The 17,226-nt window shown below is 57.8% G+C and overlaps 1 protein-coding gene across 1 annotated transcript in view; it reads right to left on the bottom strand.

Annotated features, from left to right (window-relative positions):
• The window catches only part of MYO18A (myosin XVIIIA), a 135,305-nt gene that overhangs the window by 24,822 nt on the left and 93,257 nt on the right, over window positions 1-17,226 (bottom strand). Inside the window, exons 24-35 of the mRNA XM_031968735.1 lie at window positions 15,099-15,208; window positions 14,011-14,085; window positions 10,061-10,291; window positions 9,286-9,375; window positions 8,878-8,997; window positions 8,556-8,667; window positions 7,917-8,044; window positions 6,284-6,438; window positions 4,003-4,126; window positions 3,718-3,918; window positions 1,296-1,406; window positions 590-694 (exon numbers count right to left, since the gene is read on the bottom strand). Coding sequence (XP_031824595.1) covers window positions 590-694; window positions 1,296-1,406; window positions 3,718-3,918; window positions 4,003-4,126; window positions 6,284-6,438; window positions 7,917-8,044; window positions 8,556-8,667; window positions 8,878-8,997; window positions 9,286-9,375; window positions 10,061-10,291; window positions 14,011-14,085; window positions 15,099-15,208 — 1,562 coding nt within the window. The remainder of the gene's footprint in view (window positions 1-589; window positions 695-1,295; window positions 1,407-3,717; window positions 3,919-4,002; window positions 4,127-6,283; window positions 6,439-7,916; window positions 8,045-8,555; window positions 8,668-8,877; window positions 8,998-9,285; window positions 9,376-10,060; window positions 10,292-14,010; window positions 14,086-15,098; window positions 15,209-17,226) is intronic.

Consider the following 17,226-nt stretch of genomic DNA (forward strand, 5'->3'; position numbering starts at 1 on the left):
CATAGTAAGAGCTTGATGAATGCTCTATCAATCAATCAATGGATCAATCATTTTTCCTCTCTGTATTTCTGCATTATCTGTTTTCCCATTTATCCATCTGTCCACTGCTTTCTCTTGACTATTTATTCACCATTTTATCTAACATTCTCTGTATATTTATCTATCCAACTGTCTTATCCAGTTATTTGTCTGTATATCTATTTATCTTTCTCTATATCTCTACCTACCCACCTACCATTTCTCTTCCTATTTATCTATGTATATTTATTTTTCTATCACCTACCTTTGTAGGTCAGGTCTTGAGAATACACTTTCTCTGCATATCTATTCATCCACCCATCCATTATCTGCCTCTTTTCTGTTTGTGTCTCTGTCCATTCATCCATATCTGTCTATCCATCCATCCATCCACCTATCCTGCCATTCTTGGGGCCACTCGTGGCTGAGGGGCCCAGCCCCCTGACCTCCATGACCCACCATGGCTCCTGCCACTTGCAGGATGTGGGGCAAAGAGGTGAGAGCATGGCCAGGCCCTGCCTGCCTCCATGGCCTCCCAGCCAAGCCCAGCCTTGACCCAACTCTCTCTCACCTGGTCACTGAGGGCAGTGAGCTTGCTCTCCAGCTCCCTCTTCTCCCGTAGAACCTTCTGCTTGTCTTCATATTCCTCCTCCAGCTGAGCTTCCATCTGCTTCAACTAAAGGCCCGGGGAAGAAAGAAATGCCCGTCAGCCCATCCAAGGCTGAGACACACTCCCGCCATCATCCCACCGAGCTCTTTCTCCACAAGGAGAATAAAACAGCATGCCCAGGCTCAGTGCCCATGATGCTTCTGAGATAGAACACAAGGACTCCAGGCCTCAGTTTCCCCACTTATAATAAGGGGCTTGGGTTAAGTGATCTGAGAGGTCCCTTTCAGCTCCAGGGCCATTGTGGTATACCAGGAGGTGGGGGCATCAGACCTCCCACAGAATGAGGACCAATCAGAAAGGGGAGCCAAGATCAATCCCGCCTCCTCTTCCTCCACAAATGGCCCTAGAGAACAGGAAGGGAAGTAGGGGCTCAGGGCAGCTAAGGCAGAGGCAGCCCTGAAATACAAGGCAGTTCTTGATTGACCTTCAAAAGATTTGTAGTTTGCCAAGGACTCCATGAAGCTATACTGGGGAAGGGGAGGCTGGGGAGTAGTTGGATGACCACTCCCCCAATAGCTGGGGAGGACTGGGGGTGGGGGTGGGGAATACCAGGGGCAGGCCCCAGGAGCCAAGACTTGGTGGCAGGTGCACCATTAGACATCCTCACCTTCTTCTGGCACGACTGGCGGACCTCTTCAACCTCCTCATCTCGGCCCTCGATCTCCTTCGAGTGTGTCTGTCTGGCCCGCTCCATCTCCATCTCCAGTCGAAGCTTGGCCTGGAGGCAGAGAGGAGGAATTCTTCAAAGCAGCTCATCCCCAGCACCCCAATGCAGTCAATCAAGGAAAAAGCACTTACTGAACACCTACTGTATGTCAGGCAGTGGGTCAGGTCTTGAGAATACAATGACAAAAACGCAACTATCCTTGCCCTCAAAGAGCAGATCTATTCTTTTTTCAAAATGGATTTTCATGAATATATTTTGTCTTCCATCTCCTAGATTTCCTCGGTTATCGGCCCCTCCTTCCAAGTCACAGCATTGTTTTTATATTATAATGTATTTATATTATATATGTTTTATATTTTATTCTAGTCTAACCCACGGATAAACAGTAGCTGGATGGCCCCACGCTCTCAGTGGGGTACCCATGGGCACTAGCTCTGCCTCTCACAGCTTAGAGAGCTGCCCGAGGCACTGAGACTCAGCCTGCGTGTGCTGGAGTTGGGACTTGAGGCAGGCCCTTCGGACTGTGTCCCGCTGCCCGTCACACACTCATGTATAAGTAGATAGGAAATCTGTACAAATAAATAAGGGAGGGTTTGGGGCTTGTTTGTTTTCTGAAGGCGGAAGTGACATGAGAAAGGTCTCATGGGGAAAGAGTTCCTTGAGCCAAGCTTTGAAAGCAATCAGGATTTCTAAGATGAGGAGGGAAGGATGGAGTGCACGAGGGGCAGGCTCTGTACAAAGGCAGGGAGGTGGAGGATCGTCTTATGGGGAAGGTCCAGGAACCAGCAGGGAGCATTCCAGACTTGTTCCAGAGGTAAGTTCCCAGCGCCCCCGCCCAGCTCAGCTCTCTCCCTTTTAATCTCTTTTCTCTCTCTCACATGGACTAAGTTGGGCAGCCTTTCTGGAAGACAGGCGTCCTTGTCAGAGGGAGGGGGGGCAGCCAGCCCACTACAGAGAAGCCCTGGGGGCTGACACTAGGAAGCTCAGCTATGAGGAGGAGAGGGGCAACTAGGTGGCGCTATAATGGATAGAGCACCAGCCGAGAGTCAGGACTCGAATTCAAATCCAGTCTCAGGCACTCAACACTAAGTGCGATGCTAGGCAAGTGACTCAATTCCAACTGCCTTACTAAAAAGACTGCATGTGTATATACGTGTATGTGTGTGTGCATCTACATATATGTATATATAATATATACATGATATGTATATATCACATGTAAACCTATATATGCCCATTTTTGCACAGATATGTACATAGACAGACAGATAAGACCCCAGGCCCCACTCGGGGTCATGGCTCCCGTTCAGAGGGGGAGCCTGTGGCTCTCCCTGTGTGGGGAGGCTGGTGTTTATGCCTTGGCTTCCCACCTCCCTGACTACCCCGGTCACTGGGTGAAACACTGCACTGGGCCCGCAATCTGAGCTCAAATCCACTTCAGACATTTGATATCTGCGTGCCTCTAGAAAGTCACAATCAGTTTCTTCAACTGTGATATGGGAATAAAAATATCGACTCCCCCCCCCCCCCAGGGCTGTGAAGGAAGCCAGTAAATGAGCTCCCTGTGATGCAGTCGGCCTCTGCCCAGCACAGAGGAGCTGCCTAATAAACGTAAATAGTCTCAGTCCCTTTCAAGCCTAGGAGATGAGAAGTGGAACCGTTCCCTTGCCCCTAGGCAGCCCTAAGCGCTGCTGCGGCTCGTCCTTCGCTCAGGAAGAGGACACACGAGTGAGCCGGACCTAAGGGAGGGTCGCCAGCCTCACGTGCTCCTCCAGAGCCATCTGAGTCCGTGGCCAGGTGCAGGTCAGGGTGCCGGGGATGGCCCTCCCCTAAATGCTCCCGTGCAATGTCTCCAAGCTCAGGCCAGGCGGGCTTAGCAAACCAAAAAGCTGCGCTTGGCCCTGAAGACCAGATGCAAGAGTATCCCTTCCTTTCTCTGCAAAGGCCGGGGATGCAGATATTCCGCCAGACTGGAGGGATGTTAGTGAATTTTGCTGAGCAGTTCCTGACTTATCTTTCTCCTTTACTCTTTCTAAAGAGCCGGTTATCTGGATCCAGAAGAGGAGGGAAGCCGTGTTAGGGAAGGCGGGCGGCAGAAAAATGGAAGATATCATTCATGTAAAAGAAAGGCAGGAGTCTGCTCCCTCCTAGAGGCATCTAGCTGGGCGTTGCAATCTATCAAACGAGTGCCTTTCTCCCCAACATCCCGGGGAGACATGCCAGGGGAAGCCCTAGAGGCACTATGGTGCCTGCTGGAGGCCCGCCCCGTGTGATCAACCATGTGACCTCAGGGCTGCCCACAATGTGGGGGGCACCAGCGCCACCTTGCTCAGCATGGGGCCGGGCACAGGGGGCCCTTTACCTGCTCCAGCATCTGGATGGTCCCCGCCTGCTCGTCCAGCTCCTCTTCCTGGTCCTTGGTCTTGGCTTCCAGGTCGCGCAGCTGCTTCTTGATCTTGGCCAGAGAGGCTTCGTCCTTGGATTCCTGAGAAGAGATGTCCTGGAGCTCCGCCTCCAGGGAGACCACCTTCTGTGTGAAGCCTGCGATGTCCATGTCTTTTTCCTGGAGCGAGAGAAGAAAATGGCTCAGCTGGTGACTGTGGTGGCAAGTGTAGAACCCTGGCGGGGGGTTGGAGGCCGGGCTCACCTCCATCTGCTGCTTCAGGCTGAAGACTTCGGCCAGGAGGGCGTCCTTCTCCCGGTGCAGCTTCTCCCGCTGCAGCTTCTCCCGCTGGGTCTCCTCGTGGGCTTGGGAAAGCTCGCTGTCGAACCTGGAATGGGACAGAACGCCGGACTGAGGACAGCGACTCCTGTCCTGCTGCTTCCTAGGGTGACCAGGGAATGGCAGGCAAGGGAGGCAGCCGAGAATCCTGGCAGGAAGCTAGCTCTGGAGAGCCTGGGCTGGAGAGTAGCCCAAAGACCACCCGGTCGGACCCCTCATTTTACATAAGGAGGAAGCTGAATTTCGGGGAAACTGCCAGGCCCAAGATCACGTGGGTGGTAGGACTGAACCCAGCACCTCTGACTCCCAAGCCAGTCCTTTTGGCCATGTACTATACTGTCTCTGACACCCATAGGGAAGGGGAGCTAGGTGCTGCAGTGGATGGAACACCGGCCCTGAAGTGAGGATCTGGGTTCAAATCTGACCTCAGACAGTTACTAGTTTAACCCTGGGGAACTTGAGTATCCCCAGATGAAGCTACACCTGTAGCAGTTAACCCTCCTCTCCCCTCCCTGGGGCTGTCGGGGCTTAGATTTTTCATTCTGCCCCATGGGGGTTCCTCCCTCCAGACCCAGCCAAGGCTTTCCTCTGAGAGGCAGCATGGGAGCAGGAGGGATTGGGTTCATGATCTGTGGAATCTCCCTAGGCCTCAGTTTCTCCATTTGTAAAATAAGCGGGTTGGATTCGATGACCCCAAACTCCCAATTCTAAATGTTTATTCCGTGACCTCCTGGCCACGCTGGTGGTCCAAGAAGTCCTGATGTTGACCCCTGGGAGCAGATGTGCCCACCATGGGAGCAGCCGGAGCCATCTCAGGCCCCACACCACACGCCCTCCCTGCCAGGGCCGCCACTTCCCCCTTCCCCTGCCTCCCACCGTGCTCGGCTGGCAGCGTGCTTCAGCGGGCACACGATGGGGGGGGCCTCTCTTTTTCCTTCTTCACTCCCGCCCAGAAACTCTAAATAACGAGTAAATTGCTGAAATTTCTCTTAACACCTTCTCTGAATAGCTAATCAGGCAGTCCCATGGCAAAATGAAATGCTATCCTACCCCCGCCCCCAACTCCGGGCCCCCAAACCTAATAAGGTGCCCAGCAGGGAGCTCAGTAGCACGTTAACCAGCCTGGGCTGGTGCTGGGGGGGCTCGGGGAATAGGAAGCAGGGGAGTTCTTAGGCTGGCCCTGCTGAGCATTCCTGTCTCTGGGGACAAGATGCATCATGGGGGCTGCTGAGGGGGACAGGAGGCCATTTTTTATGTGTGGGAGGGGTCTACAGGGGAATAAGACCCCCGCTTCCTATCAGACCCAGAGAGCTCAGGAGCAGGAGGTTGAGCCACACGAATGGTGAGCTCTGAGAGGGCACCTTCCACAGCTCACGCCACTCAGTGGGTGCTGTTCCGATGGGTATCTCAGAGCCATGAACCAGTCCCCAGGCCAGCTGGACGGAGGTGTGCCCATGGTGGAGCAGGCCCTTGGTGCTGGCGGAGGGACCTTTCCTCCCCATCCTAAGAGGGTGGGAACTTTCTTGTCCCACTGGGCCCCACCCTCCCCAGGGGACCATAGGCTCCTAAGCTTTACCTCCTCTCCTAATGAAGAAGCCCCCACTAGGGAAATTAATTTAGATTGGATTTCTTCCAGTGAGGGCTTTGCCCCCCTCCTTTGTGCCATTATCATAATGAGATGGAAGGCTCTCTCGCTCTGCAGCTTAACGACATCAGTCAGGAGGGTGTTTGTGGGTCTGTGTGACTGAGTCAAGGCGAGGGAAAGAGAACAGGGACCTTCAAGGAAGGGGGAACCTCCATCTTGGGGAAACCTCAGTGGCTGCTCTGCCCTGCAAGGTCCAGCATCAACTCGGTCCTCGTTCGAATGACTGCCCTAGAGACAGGGTGAAGAGTATTCACAAAGGGGCTATCCATCTGGCCCAGCTATCGAGGCCTGCACCCCAAATGTGTTCTGAAGGCAGATTGTAGGTGGGGAGTGGTCCCTCACCCGACACCTGATATTTTAGAAGAAGTTAAGCTCTCCAAGGCAGGGAGGGAGGGAAATGCATTTGTGGGGCTCCTTACAATGGTTTGGGAGATATCTTACTTAGCATGAGGGGTTTGGGGTCCCCCGACTCAACACCCTCAATTTCTATCTGAGCGAGAAAGAAAAGGATGAAAGGCCTGGAGGCCGGGGAGGAGCACAAGCAGGGCCCAGCTCACCCACCTCCTCTGTTTCTTCTCTAGCTCATGGTTGCGGACCTGCTGGCCCTCCAGGTGAAGCCGGGTGTCCTGCAGCTCCGCCGTGAGCCGCTGACACTTCTTCTTGAGCTGCTGGTGGGTCCGCTGGCTCTCATCGCTATCGGCCTGCAGGTCTACCAGCTGGGGAGCCAAGGCAGAGAGAGGATGAGGGGTCAGAGCAACCCACGGGCCGTGGGAGAGGTTGTGGAGCAAGATGTGGGATCTGAGGGGGGGGGGAGAAAGGAGGGAAGGAAGGAAAGAGAGGGAGGGAAAAAGAGAGGGAAAAGATAGAGGGGAGGAAGAAGAGAAAAGAAGAGAGGGAAGAAGACAGGGAGGGAGGGAGGGAAGGAGAGAGAAGAGACAGGAGGGAGAAAAGGAGGGAGACAGAGACAGAACAGAAGAGAGGGGAGGAGAGAGTAAGAAGGAAATATGGAGGGTGTGAGAAGGAAACAGGGAGGGAGGGAGGGAGGGAAGGAAAGAGTGAGCTTGCTCAAGTGGGAGCAGGGGGAGCAAGGGAGAGAAAGGGGAAACATGGGGGGGATTGAGGGGACTGGGAGTTCAGAAGGGGCAGACTAATGGCAAGAACAGTAACTTAATGGGCAGGAAGGGGGAAGTGACTGACTCCAGTCACAGTCCGAGACATGCTTTGGACACAACTGAATAGGAAAAGGATCTGGCACACTTGTTACAAGGGTGCCCACCCCCACCCCACCCCCACCATGGAGTGAGAAGGAAAGAAAATAGAGTTTTGTTAACTACAATTAAAAGAAAGAAAAAAGAAATAGCTTTAGAAAGCTATTCAAAGGGGGGAAGCTATTTCAAAGGGGAAGAAGAGAGGCAGAGAAGAAAGAAGGAAGGGAGGGAGGGAGGGAGGAGAGAGGGGAGGAAGGGGAGAAAGAGGAGGAAGGGGAGGAAGGAAGGGAAGGAAAGAAGGGAGGAGGGAAGAGAAGGAAGGAGAAAGGAAGGGAGGCAGGGAAAGGAGCATAGTTTAAGCATGTACTGAGGATACAGAGACCAAGTGAGCCAGCCCCTGGCCTGGAGGAGCTTCATTCTAGCTCATAGAGCAGGGCAGGGGTAGCTTGGGGGGGGGGGGGGGGGCGGGGTGGGGGTGGTGAGAAGGGATGATGGCTGACGTGCCCGCTCTGGAAGCCCGTGACACTGCTTTGTGTCTCATGCCCAAAGCCGGGGTGGGAGGGGCCAAGCTCTGAAGGGAAAGCTGGCCTGGGGGAGTCTCCAGGTGGAGCGTGGTCTGTGGGGGCCGGGCCAGATCTGCCAGGCGAGGTGAGTTTGCATTCCCTGGTCACCACTCACCACCGGATGGGGAAGAAAGAAGCTTTGGGGTCAAAAGTCAAGGAACTCGGATCGGAAAATGGGCTGGGTGGGAGAGTGGGAAGCACACTGGCTTTGGAATCAAGGGCCTCGGATGCTGAGTGCCCGGGCCTTGGGCAGCCCAGTGACTTGCCCTCTCTGGATCTCAGTTCCTTTCCCTGTAAAACAGGCGGGCCTGGGCCAGGCAGCCTCCCAGGCTCCTCCGAACCCCTTCGGGACTGAGGCCGGCATCCAGACCCTCCCAGAGCCCTGGCCCAGCCGCCCCGAGGCCGCCTTCCCGCCGGGCCCACCTTCCTCTCCAGCTGCCTCTTGCTCTGCTGCTCCACTTCCAGCTTGTCTTCAAACTCCTGCTGCAGCCGCTTCTTGGTGAAGTCTACCTCGCGCACGGCCCGCTCGTACTTGAGGCGCCACTCCCCACCTGCATGAGGGAAGGGGCGGGACTGGAGGGGGGCCCTCGAGGAGGGAAGGAGAGCCAGGCCCACCGTAAAGGGCAGGGTGCAGGGGGGGCCCTGGGGGTTCGGGCGGGGGGGGTCTCCTCCTCCAATGGGTCCAGGGGCTCTTCCCAAGCCAGCGGCCCCCAGGTCTAAGTAGGAGGAGACGGGGCTACATGTGCTTGGAGTACAGTGTCACGGGCCACAGGTCTCTTGGGCAGCCTAGCGAGTCCTACAGGCCTTTTCTTAAAATAACAGTCTTTGAATAAGAGAAGGCGGCGCTCCACTTAAGAGTTCCAGGTAATTATAAATAAATTTGGTTTTTCCCCCATGCAACTTCCTGGACTCGAGCTCCCATGGGGCCACTTGAGGACCCCCAGAGGACCTCACAGTCTGTTGAGTCCAGTCCTTGTTTACAGATGAGGAAACTGAGAGGTTGTGACTGCTCATTCAGGGTCTCTGACCCCCCCTTCTCTCCCTCCCCCGCTGGACACTCACCCGCATCGTCATCATCCATCTCCCCATTGAGCTCTGTAGCCCGGATCAGCCTCGCCTCCATCACCTCGATCTCCATGGCCTCCATTTGCTTCTTCAGGGCGTCATACTGGGTCTGCAGGGCAGGAGAGCAGGGAGTGCTCAGGAGAACCCCCTCCCCCCCCCCCGCAGACCTTCCCCTCCCCCGTGCAGAAGCTCCCCCCCCCCAGCCTTCCCTTGGCCTGATTTGTCGGGACTGGCTGGGGAGGCGAGGGGGACACGGGCCGCTTTCCCTTGGGGAGAGGGACAGGCCCAGAGGCCATCGGCCGCCCAGCGCCCCGCTCACCTGCAGCTCCTTCATCTCCTTCTCCGCCCGGAGCCTCTCAGCCGCCTCGGCATCCAGGAGCTGGGAGGCCGACTCCCCGGTGTTCCGCTCATCTGCCAACTCCGACGTCAGCTCTGAGATCTGGGGGGGGGGGAGGGGAGAGTCATCCCAGCAGCTCTCCCACCTGGAGATGGGTCCCAAGCAACCGGCGCCCAGCAACGCCTCAGAGGGGGGCAGGGGGGGCACGGGGGTTCTCCTGGGCCACAGGCGGAGGCCTCCCACACGCCCCTGCCAGCCTGTCTCAGTGGCCCAGAGAGGAAGGGAACGGGGCTGGGGGGGGGGGGGAGAGAAACACAGCGAGGGGGGACAGGGCGGGGGGGCCGGGCGGCCACCAGTGGGGCCAGCCAAAGGTCAAGGAGGCCAACTCACTCGGGTCTCCAGCCGGTCACTGTTGAGCCGAAGCTCGTTCCGTTCCTTTTCCACCTTCTCGAGCTTGCTGCGAAGCTGCTGAATTTCCTCCTAGAAACAGAAAAGTAGCCTATTAGCGAGCATTTACAAGCACCTCCTCTGTGCCCCGCATCATGACAGGTGCCAACCACACGAAGGCCTTTGCCCTCTGCCCTCGAGGGGCTTCCGCCCGTAGGAGGAGGGACACTGAGCCTCCGGCATCTGTCCCTGAGGAGGCTGTGCAGGGAGCCCCGAAGCACTAACTGTGAGACCTTGGGCAAGTCACTTCTCAGCTCCTCAGGTTCCCCCCCTGTAAAAATGGACTAGATGGCCCAGCTCTAAACCAAAGATCCTGGGGGAGGGGTCCAGGAATTTGGGGGACGACCACACTTGTTCCACCAAACAAACTGATGGCTCAGCTCTGGGTCTGGGGAGACAAAGGCAGGATGGGAGCCCCCCAGGCGCACTGCAGACAGCCCCCCCCCCCCGGCATCCACCCCACCCCCAACTCTGCCCAGCCACAAACAAGGCAGCAGGGACGGTGGGGCGGAGATGCCTGCTTGTTCCTGATAAGAGGCAGCCACAGTGAGAATCCCCACGGGCCCCAGGGGCAGCCCCGAGCACCCTGCACGGCCATGGATGCAAGTTCAAATCCAGCTTTAACTCGGCACCAGGCAAGTTTCTGGGCCTCTGTCAGAGCGGGGGAACGGACAGGGAGGGGGACGGGAGGGGGGGGAAGAGGGGGGCGCTGACTCACGTCCTTGCCGCGTATCTGCTCCTCGGACAGCTGCACCTCCACCAGAGGCCGCACGGCCGTGAACAGCCTCCACCAGGGCCAGTCCTTCACCCCCTTGTTCTTTTTGATGTTCTTCTGCACACAGCGAATGGCCAGGTCCTGGATCTGCAAGTACAGGAGCTCTCTCAGCACGCGGGTCGGGCCCACGGCCGGGAAGGATCCGAGGCGCTGGGTCCGAATTCTCTGCCCGCACTGGTCCCGGGCAAGGCCTCAGTCTCCTTATCTGTGCAGTGGGGGAGCCGGGTCCCAGATTCGCACCGGCCCGGAAGGGGGCCAGAGGAGGAGGGCCAGGTCTGACCCTTGGCCGGAGCCCGCCCCGAGCCCCCTGCTCCGCTCTCATCGGACCCATTTTCTGCTTTCTTGGTTCTGGCCGGGATGCACCATAAAACCTAATCTTGCTGAAATACAAGCGGCGTTGGTGCCAGCTGCTTTATGGAGGGGTAAGGGGGGGCCACCACAGCCCTTAATCTTCCTGAAAGCCAGTGTCCGAGCCGCCCTCTCTGGGGCTATGGGAAGTCGGGAGGGGCAGAGGAGAAATCAGAGTGAGTTGTCCTCCCGCCCTTTAAATTGCCCATTCTAGAATTATTCATCAAAGATGGGGAGGGGGACAACAGGACCCCAAGATGTTTCTCCTGGGTTCAGGCTGCCCAATGCCCGGGAAGGTTGAGGCCCCCTAGCCCCACTTTTCTTTCTGGTTTCCCCCTCCATGGGCCCTGTGGCGGAATTGGGCGGGCAAAGGGGATGGAATTTTCTTTCTGGGGTGGGGGAAAACCCTCCGCTGTGAAGAGGGGGTTTCTTGTTTTTTCCCCTTTCCTCCAGTGGCAAGGTCCCCCCGAAAAAAACCCCCGGGAAAAGGCGGGTGGGGCAGAGGCCGGGGCCTGGGCGGGGGCAGAGGTGGCCAGAGGGGCCGGGGACAGAGACCTGGGAAGGGGGCGGGAACGGATGGAGGGGAACCAGGAATGGCCCAGGGGAGTTGGGGGGCGGAGGAAGGGGGCGCGCAGCATGAGACACAACAGGGCCACAGGAGAGAAGGGAGAGGAGGTGGTGAGGACCCTCCAGGTGGAGCCCCCAGAGATGGATGCCCACGCCGCCTGGGAGAAAAACCCAGGGTTCGGGCTTTCCCACTCCTGAAGGCCCAGCCCCTGACTGTGAAGGGGGGCTAAGGCGATAATGTGGAGGGGTTTCGGGGGGAGGTGTGGGTAGGATTTGGTGCTGGTGGAGGGCATGGGGGCGGGGGGAAGGCCCCGCCCCGCCCAGGTTTTCTTTCCCCTCAGTTTTTTGGTGGGGACCCCGGGCCCTACCCAAGTTTCTATGGTAAGAGGGGTGTGGAGTTGGGAGAGGGACCTGTTTTTAGGTCAGGAGCCCCCGGCGTTCTCCCGTTTGTCCCTTTCCCCTCCCTGCCCGGAGGGGCTTTGGGGGAGGGAGGAATAAACCCGTGGTTCCGGCCCAGAAGTTCCTTTCCCTTGGGTGGGCCCCTGGGAGGACGGGGTTAGGAAGGTGTGGAGGGATCCCAGGGAGCCAGGTGAGGCTCAGTCGTTCAACAAATGGTCAGATTTGTTTTAATGTGCCTTGGGGTCTTCTCCCCAGGGGAAGGTCCAGAGGGGGGAGGGGTTGCCTATCCTGCGAGGAAGGATGACTTGCTTAGGAAAGGCAAGTGGGGGGGGTAGGTGGGGTTTTCTTCAGTTCCCGTTTTTTCCCCTCAGTTTAAGGGGGGGGAAATTTCTAAGAGTCAAAATCCTCCGGGGAGTTGAATGACCTGGCTGGGGTTTCCTTAACAGCACCTAATTTCCCCCAGGACACTTGGGTCGAGTTTAGGGGGGAGGGGGGCCCCCAGGACCAGGGGAATCTGGGCAGAATTCTATTTGAGGAAGCAGGGAGGAGGGGAGGGGAAAAGACAGAGACAGAGACAGAGAGAGAGAAAGAGAGACAGAGAAACAGAGACAGGCAGAGAGAGAGAGACAGACAGAGAGACAGAGACAGAGATAGAGACAGAGACAGACATCGAGACAGAGGCAGAGAGAGAGACAGCAGATAGAGAAACAGACAGACAGAGACAGAGATAGACAGACAGAGACAGAGAGAGACACAGAGACAGAGAGAGACAGACAGACAGAGACAGAGATAGAGACAGAGACAGACAGACAGAAAGACAGAGACAGAGAGGAGCAAGGAATATTCCTCGAGGAAAGAATGAATCCAGCAGAAAAGGTCCCAAGACTTAAGGCTGGGAAGTGCAATGGTTTAGAGATGGGGAACAAAAGCCCAGGTCCCTAACAAAGAGTTTCAATGTGGGATCCACGAACTTAAAAGCATTTTGATAATGATGTTTTACTCTAATTGGTTCCTCCACAGCTCGATGCGGTTCATTTTATGCATTTAACAATGTTCTGGGAAGGGCTGGCAGGCCTGTCCCAAGCCTGAGAGGTCTGGAACCCCTTCCCCAGGGCAGCAGGAGACCAGCTCCTGCCCATTGCCATGCCCACTGCGGCGCCGCAGGTCTCTGCTCACGGGAGTTACCTGGGACATTCTGAATCAAAAAACACCTGTCTCAGTCACCCCCAAATGAGGAGGGGCCGAAAACCCCAGCCGGGCCTCCGGCTCTGCCCGAGGGCAGGAGGAAGTGCAGGGGCCAGTCCCTCTCCCCTAAGGAGATAGGATGGCTGGGAGCAGCCCAGGAGCCTGAGAAGGGTCCAGAAGGGCCGGCTGGGGATGACCAGAAGTTTGGACCAAGCTGGAGTGGCCCTAAGGCCCTTGAAACAGCCCTGCCTCCCTCCCACTGGAGGGCCCCTCAGGGAGGGGGGCCCTCCTGGGCATTGCCTCTGAACGGGGCGGACCTCCAAGGAAAACCTGGATTTGAAAAACCCCTGCCCCGGGAACCCCAAAGAGGGAGGGGCGGGGTTTTTGGGGGGGAAAAGGAATGAAGGGGCGGGCCCCCCAGAGAAAGGGATGGGGGAAAAAGGAGCAAGGGGAGAAAGGGGGCGGGTGACAGGGGAAAGGGACAAAAAAGCAAAGGAAAAGCCCTGCAACGAGAAAGAAAGCGGAGGGATAGAACTGAACCAAAGGGAAAAACAGGCAGGGCCCTGGCGGGAACACAAGGACAGAGGGCAGGGGGGGGGGGGGGGGGGGGGGCAAGGAACAAAGGAAAAGGGGCAAGAAGAGAACAAAACCAGAGACAAGGACGGGGGAGAAAAAGAAAAAAAGGGTGAGAGACAATGAGACCAGAGAAGGAGAACCATAAACCCAAAAGAAATTTGCCAGCCCCATTTGCCCGGGAGGGTTGCTGATCCCAGGGCCCCCGGGGCCCCGGGCCCTCCCCAGCCCCCAGAACCCAACGGAGGAGGGGAGGCAGGCAAGGGGGGAGCGCTTACAAAGGAAAGACTGGAGGGGGGGTGTCCCCGGCCACCACGTCACACATGAGGAATTCGCCGGAGAAGGGGCCAGGGCCCTTCCCTGCCCCGCCTGCCTGTGGGACCCCGGCAACCGCAGCGCCCGGCCAGCTCAGGCAAAGAGGGCTTTGTGCTCCAGGGCCCCGTGCTGTCGCCCTCTTCCCTGTCCCGGTTCCCTCTTCCCTGAGCCCGGCCTCTCCTCCATCTTCTCAGCGCAGGTCCAAGGTCACTCTGTGCCCGCTCCCTCCTGACATTACAGACTGTACTCCAGCCCCCAGATAATCCAGTTATATTCTCCTCCTCTCCCACCCCCATCTCTCTCTGTGTCGCTTTGTCTCTGTCTCTCTGTCTCTCCATCTCTCTGTGTCTCTGTCTCTCTCTGTCTCTCTGTCTCACTCACTCACACATACACAGACAACCGAGGAAGGGGTCACAAGGGCAGAGTTCTGGACCACTCGAGGCTGGGGGGTCCTGTGCGGGGGGGGGGAAGGGGGAAGGGGGAAGGGCACGTGCACCTCCTCAGGCTCCACTTACCCGACTCAGGCCCATGTAGCAGCTGCTCTTCTCCAGGTCCAAGGATTCCAACAATTCCTCCACTGCCTGGAGAGAAAGGGATGAGCCATCAGCGTAGCCAGGACTGAGCCTGGGAGAGAGGGGGCTGGCCAGCAAAGGAGGGCCGCGGGGAGAGGAGCACACAGGGGCATTAAAGGCAGAGCGCTGGGGCTTCTTGGGCCCCTCCCTCCCCAGCCAAGGCACTCCAGGACCCGTCAATAGCATTTAGGGAAACTGAAACTGGAAGCCATCTTATTGTCCGACAGTCTGCCATGAAGACCCTCCTCTCCCCTGATTCCTCCCAGGGCAGGAGAGTCGGAAGTGCTCCCCAGAGGATAGAAACCGGCTCTGCGTTTCTTAACACACCCAGTATTAAGCCCAGTGCCCAGCACGCAGTAGGCGCTTGGTAAGTGATTGCTGCTTGATGGACAAAGTCATACAGCTCTATAGCTGAAAGGGGTTTCAGAGACCCCCGAGCTCATTAAAGAAAAGGAAACCGAGGCACCAAGAGGTTAGGTAACTGACCCAGAAGCACAGAAGCAATAAGCATCATGGGTAAGAATTGGACCCAAGTCATCTGAGTCCAGAGTCAGTCAGTCATAAGCATTTATTAAGCACTTGCTGTGTGCCAGGCACCCCCCTCTCCCCCGTCCCCTACTACGTGACACTGCGGGCCTTCAAGGGGGCTTCCAACTTCACAGCCCAACAGGCCACTGTCGAAGGCCCTGAAGCTAAGCCCCCTCCCCTAGGCCTGGGCTGGAGCACCACCATCCTGCCTGGAGCAGACACCGGGGCCGTAGGGGTCCTGGTATCCATCAGCAGGACACTGGTAGCGGTTCTGACTGGGGAGAGCACAGTCCGCTCCCGAGGGGTTCCAAGCATCCCCCCGCCCACCAGCGACAGTGATCCTCCCGCTCCAATCCCAGAACCAAAGGCCCAGCCACGTTTTAGGAACCCCAAGCCTTTCCTGCCCTTCTCCCCCCCACAGAGAGCAGACAGCTCCCTCCCCTGGGGAGCAAAGGGGACCACAAAGGGGCGGCAAAGAACGGGGGGACGCTCACCCTTTTCTCGTCTACCACGATGTAGTTGCGCCCGTGCTTCTTGGTGAGGTGGGGCGCCAAGATGTCGAAGCGGCGCCGGAACTCCGAGAACACCATGTGGTCGGGGTAACCTGGAGGGGGACGAGAAGCACCACTGTCAGCAGGGGCTGTGTCCGGGGGCGGAGGCGACAAGCCCCAGGGCAGGAGCCTGGATCCAGTTGAGAGCCTCTCCGGCGGCCACCCTCCCCCCTCCCCCAAGGCCCTGCGAGCACCGAGAGCCAGGGTGAGGCTGGAACCCAGAACCCGCCCCTGCAGGTGCCGGAGGGAACTCTGGGGCCACGTGCTCCAACCCTCATGAACAACGCTTCTAAAAGCGCAAAATGCACAGGGTGACAAAGGAAACGATTCTGTGGAAGGACAGCTATAAAAAATATGTGTATCATGGGCCTGAGATGAAGCAGTGGGGGGGCACGAGGCACCATCTTCAACAGTTACTGAGGGAAAGAAGCCGGACGCTCACAGCAGGAGGCGAGACTGAAGCTGCCCCCGAAAGGCCTTCCCCAGAGGCTCCGGGCCCCCAGACCGGCCAAGTCAAACAGGCCGTAGCATCCTCGTTCTCGCTCCCCTTTAGCCCCGGACGGAGGTGGGCCAGGGGCAGGATGACCCTGACGGTCATACAGCCGGAACCCGCCCTGGCGCTGCCTGGAGAATGGGGCTCAAGGGGGCGGCCCCGGGGAGAACCGGGCCCTGTGGGAGGGGGGGTCGAGGGGAGGCAGGGGCACGGGCAGGTGAGTGGCCTGGTGCTCACAGCCGGCTCTGGGCAGCCATCCAACCTGTGAACGAGGCTGATGCATGTGCCCGATAACTGGAACAGGAGGCGAGGGTCCTCTGAGGGGCCGGGACGGAGCACGCTATTGATTGTATCTGAATTGCAATTAAATTGATGGGCTGGGAGAGCGGGTGCAGACGCCCGGCATCTTAATTAATCATCAGCACGATGGATGGCTCGGGAGGCCTGGGGGAGGAGGGGCCCCCTCTGCCGCCAGTCTCATCGACCTGCTTGTTTGAGTAAAGTACATTGATTTTGGTTCAGCGCGGTAACAATCTGGTTTTGAAATAATAAACACCAACTCCATATCAAGACATGGGGACAGATCAATGATTTATTCAGAGCAGGAAAGGGAGTCCCTGCCTTGAGGTCCCAGTTGCCGAGAGAAGGGTTATCACTGAAGAGGCTCCCCCGGCCCCCGGTGTGAGCGGGCTCAAATGCCCCTTGTGAAGTTCGTGACCCCCTCCCCAAGTCCCGGGGCCTGCCCAGGTCTCCGATGGCCCCTCGTGAAGGAGGGGTGGTCTCCCCCCGAGCCTATCACAGGCTACAGACGGCCCTGGTCTGCGGGGGGACCCACTTGCCCGAGCCTGTTCGGACCTGACCGAAGGCAAAGGGAAGGAAGCTGCGGCGAGCAGACACACCCTCTATCCCCCCCCCCCCCACCCTCCCCAACACACACACAACTCTGAGGGACTGCGAAGCACCTCCCTGACCTCTCTGAATGGCTTAGAGAGAGGCTTCCCCTCCTTCTCTGCCAGAATCTGACCCAACCCAACACAGACCAGAGGGCAAAGCCAGCCCCAGACCCTTGTCGGGCCGTCTCTGTCACCGCAAGTCTGGGGTACGGGCCCGGGCTTTGGGAGGCCTTCCATCCCCGCTATCCTGGGAGAGGGGGATGGGACAGGAGGGAGAGAAGGGGAGGAGGAAAGAAGAAATGAGAGAGGGAGAAGGGGGGCAGAAAGAGAAAAGAAAGGAGGGGCATAAGTAGGGGAAGGATGAGCTGGGGAAAGGGAGGCTGAAAGGTAGGGAGCCACAGGGGTCCCCACCAGGGGCAGGATGTCAAAGGTCAGCCACGTGCTGACCTCCTGCATCTCTGCCTCTGCTGAAGAGAGCCCAGGGCCCGATTCCTTCCTAAACCACTAACCCTCGAAGCCACGACTCTCTTGGTGGGAGCCCATTGGCCATCTCCTCAAAGTCCTCGGGGCCGCCATCAACCCTGGCGCAGTCCCTCAGGACTGCAGGACTACCCGGCCCTTCCATCACTGGGAATGGACAAGGTGGGGCCAGGGCAGGAGAAAGGGACAGGAGTTGGGAAAAACA

This window comes from Sarcophilus harrisii, chromosome 4 (assembly GCF_902635505.1).
Source record: "Sarcophilus harrisii chromosome 4, mSarHar1.11, whole genome shotgun sequence".
Classification (NCBI taxonomy): Eukaryota; Metazoa; Chordata; class Mammalia; order Dasyuromorphia; family Dasyuridae; genus Sarcophilus; species Sarcophilus harrisii.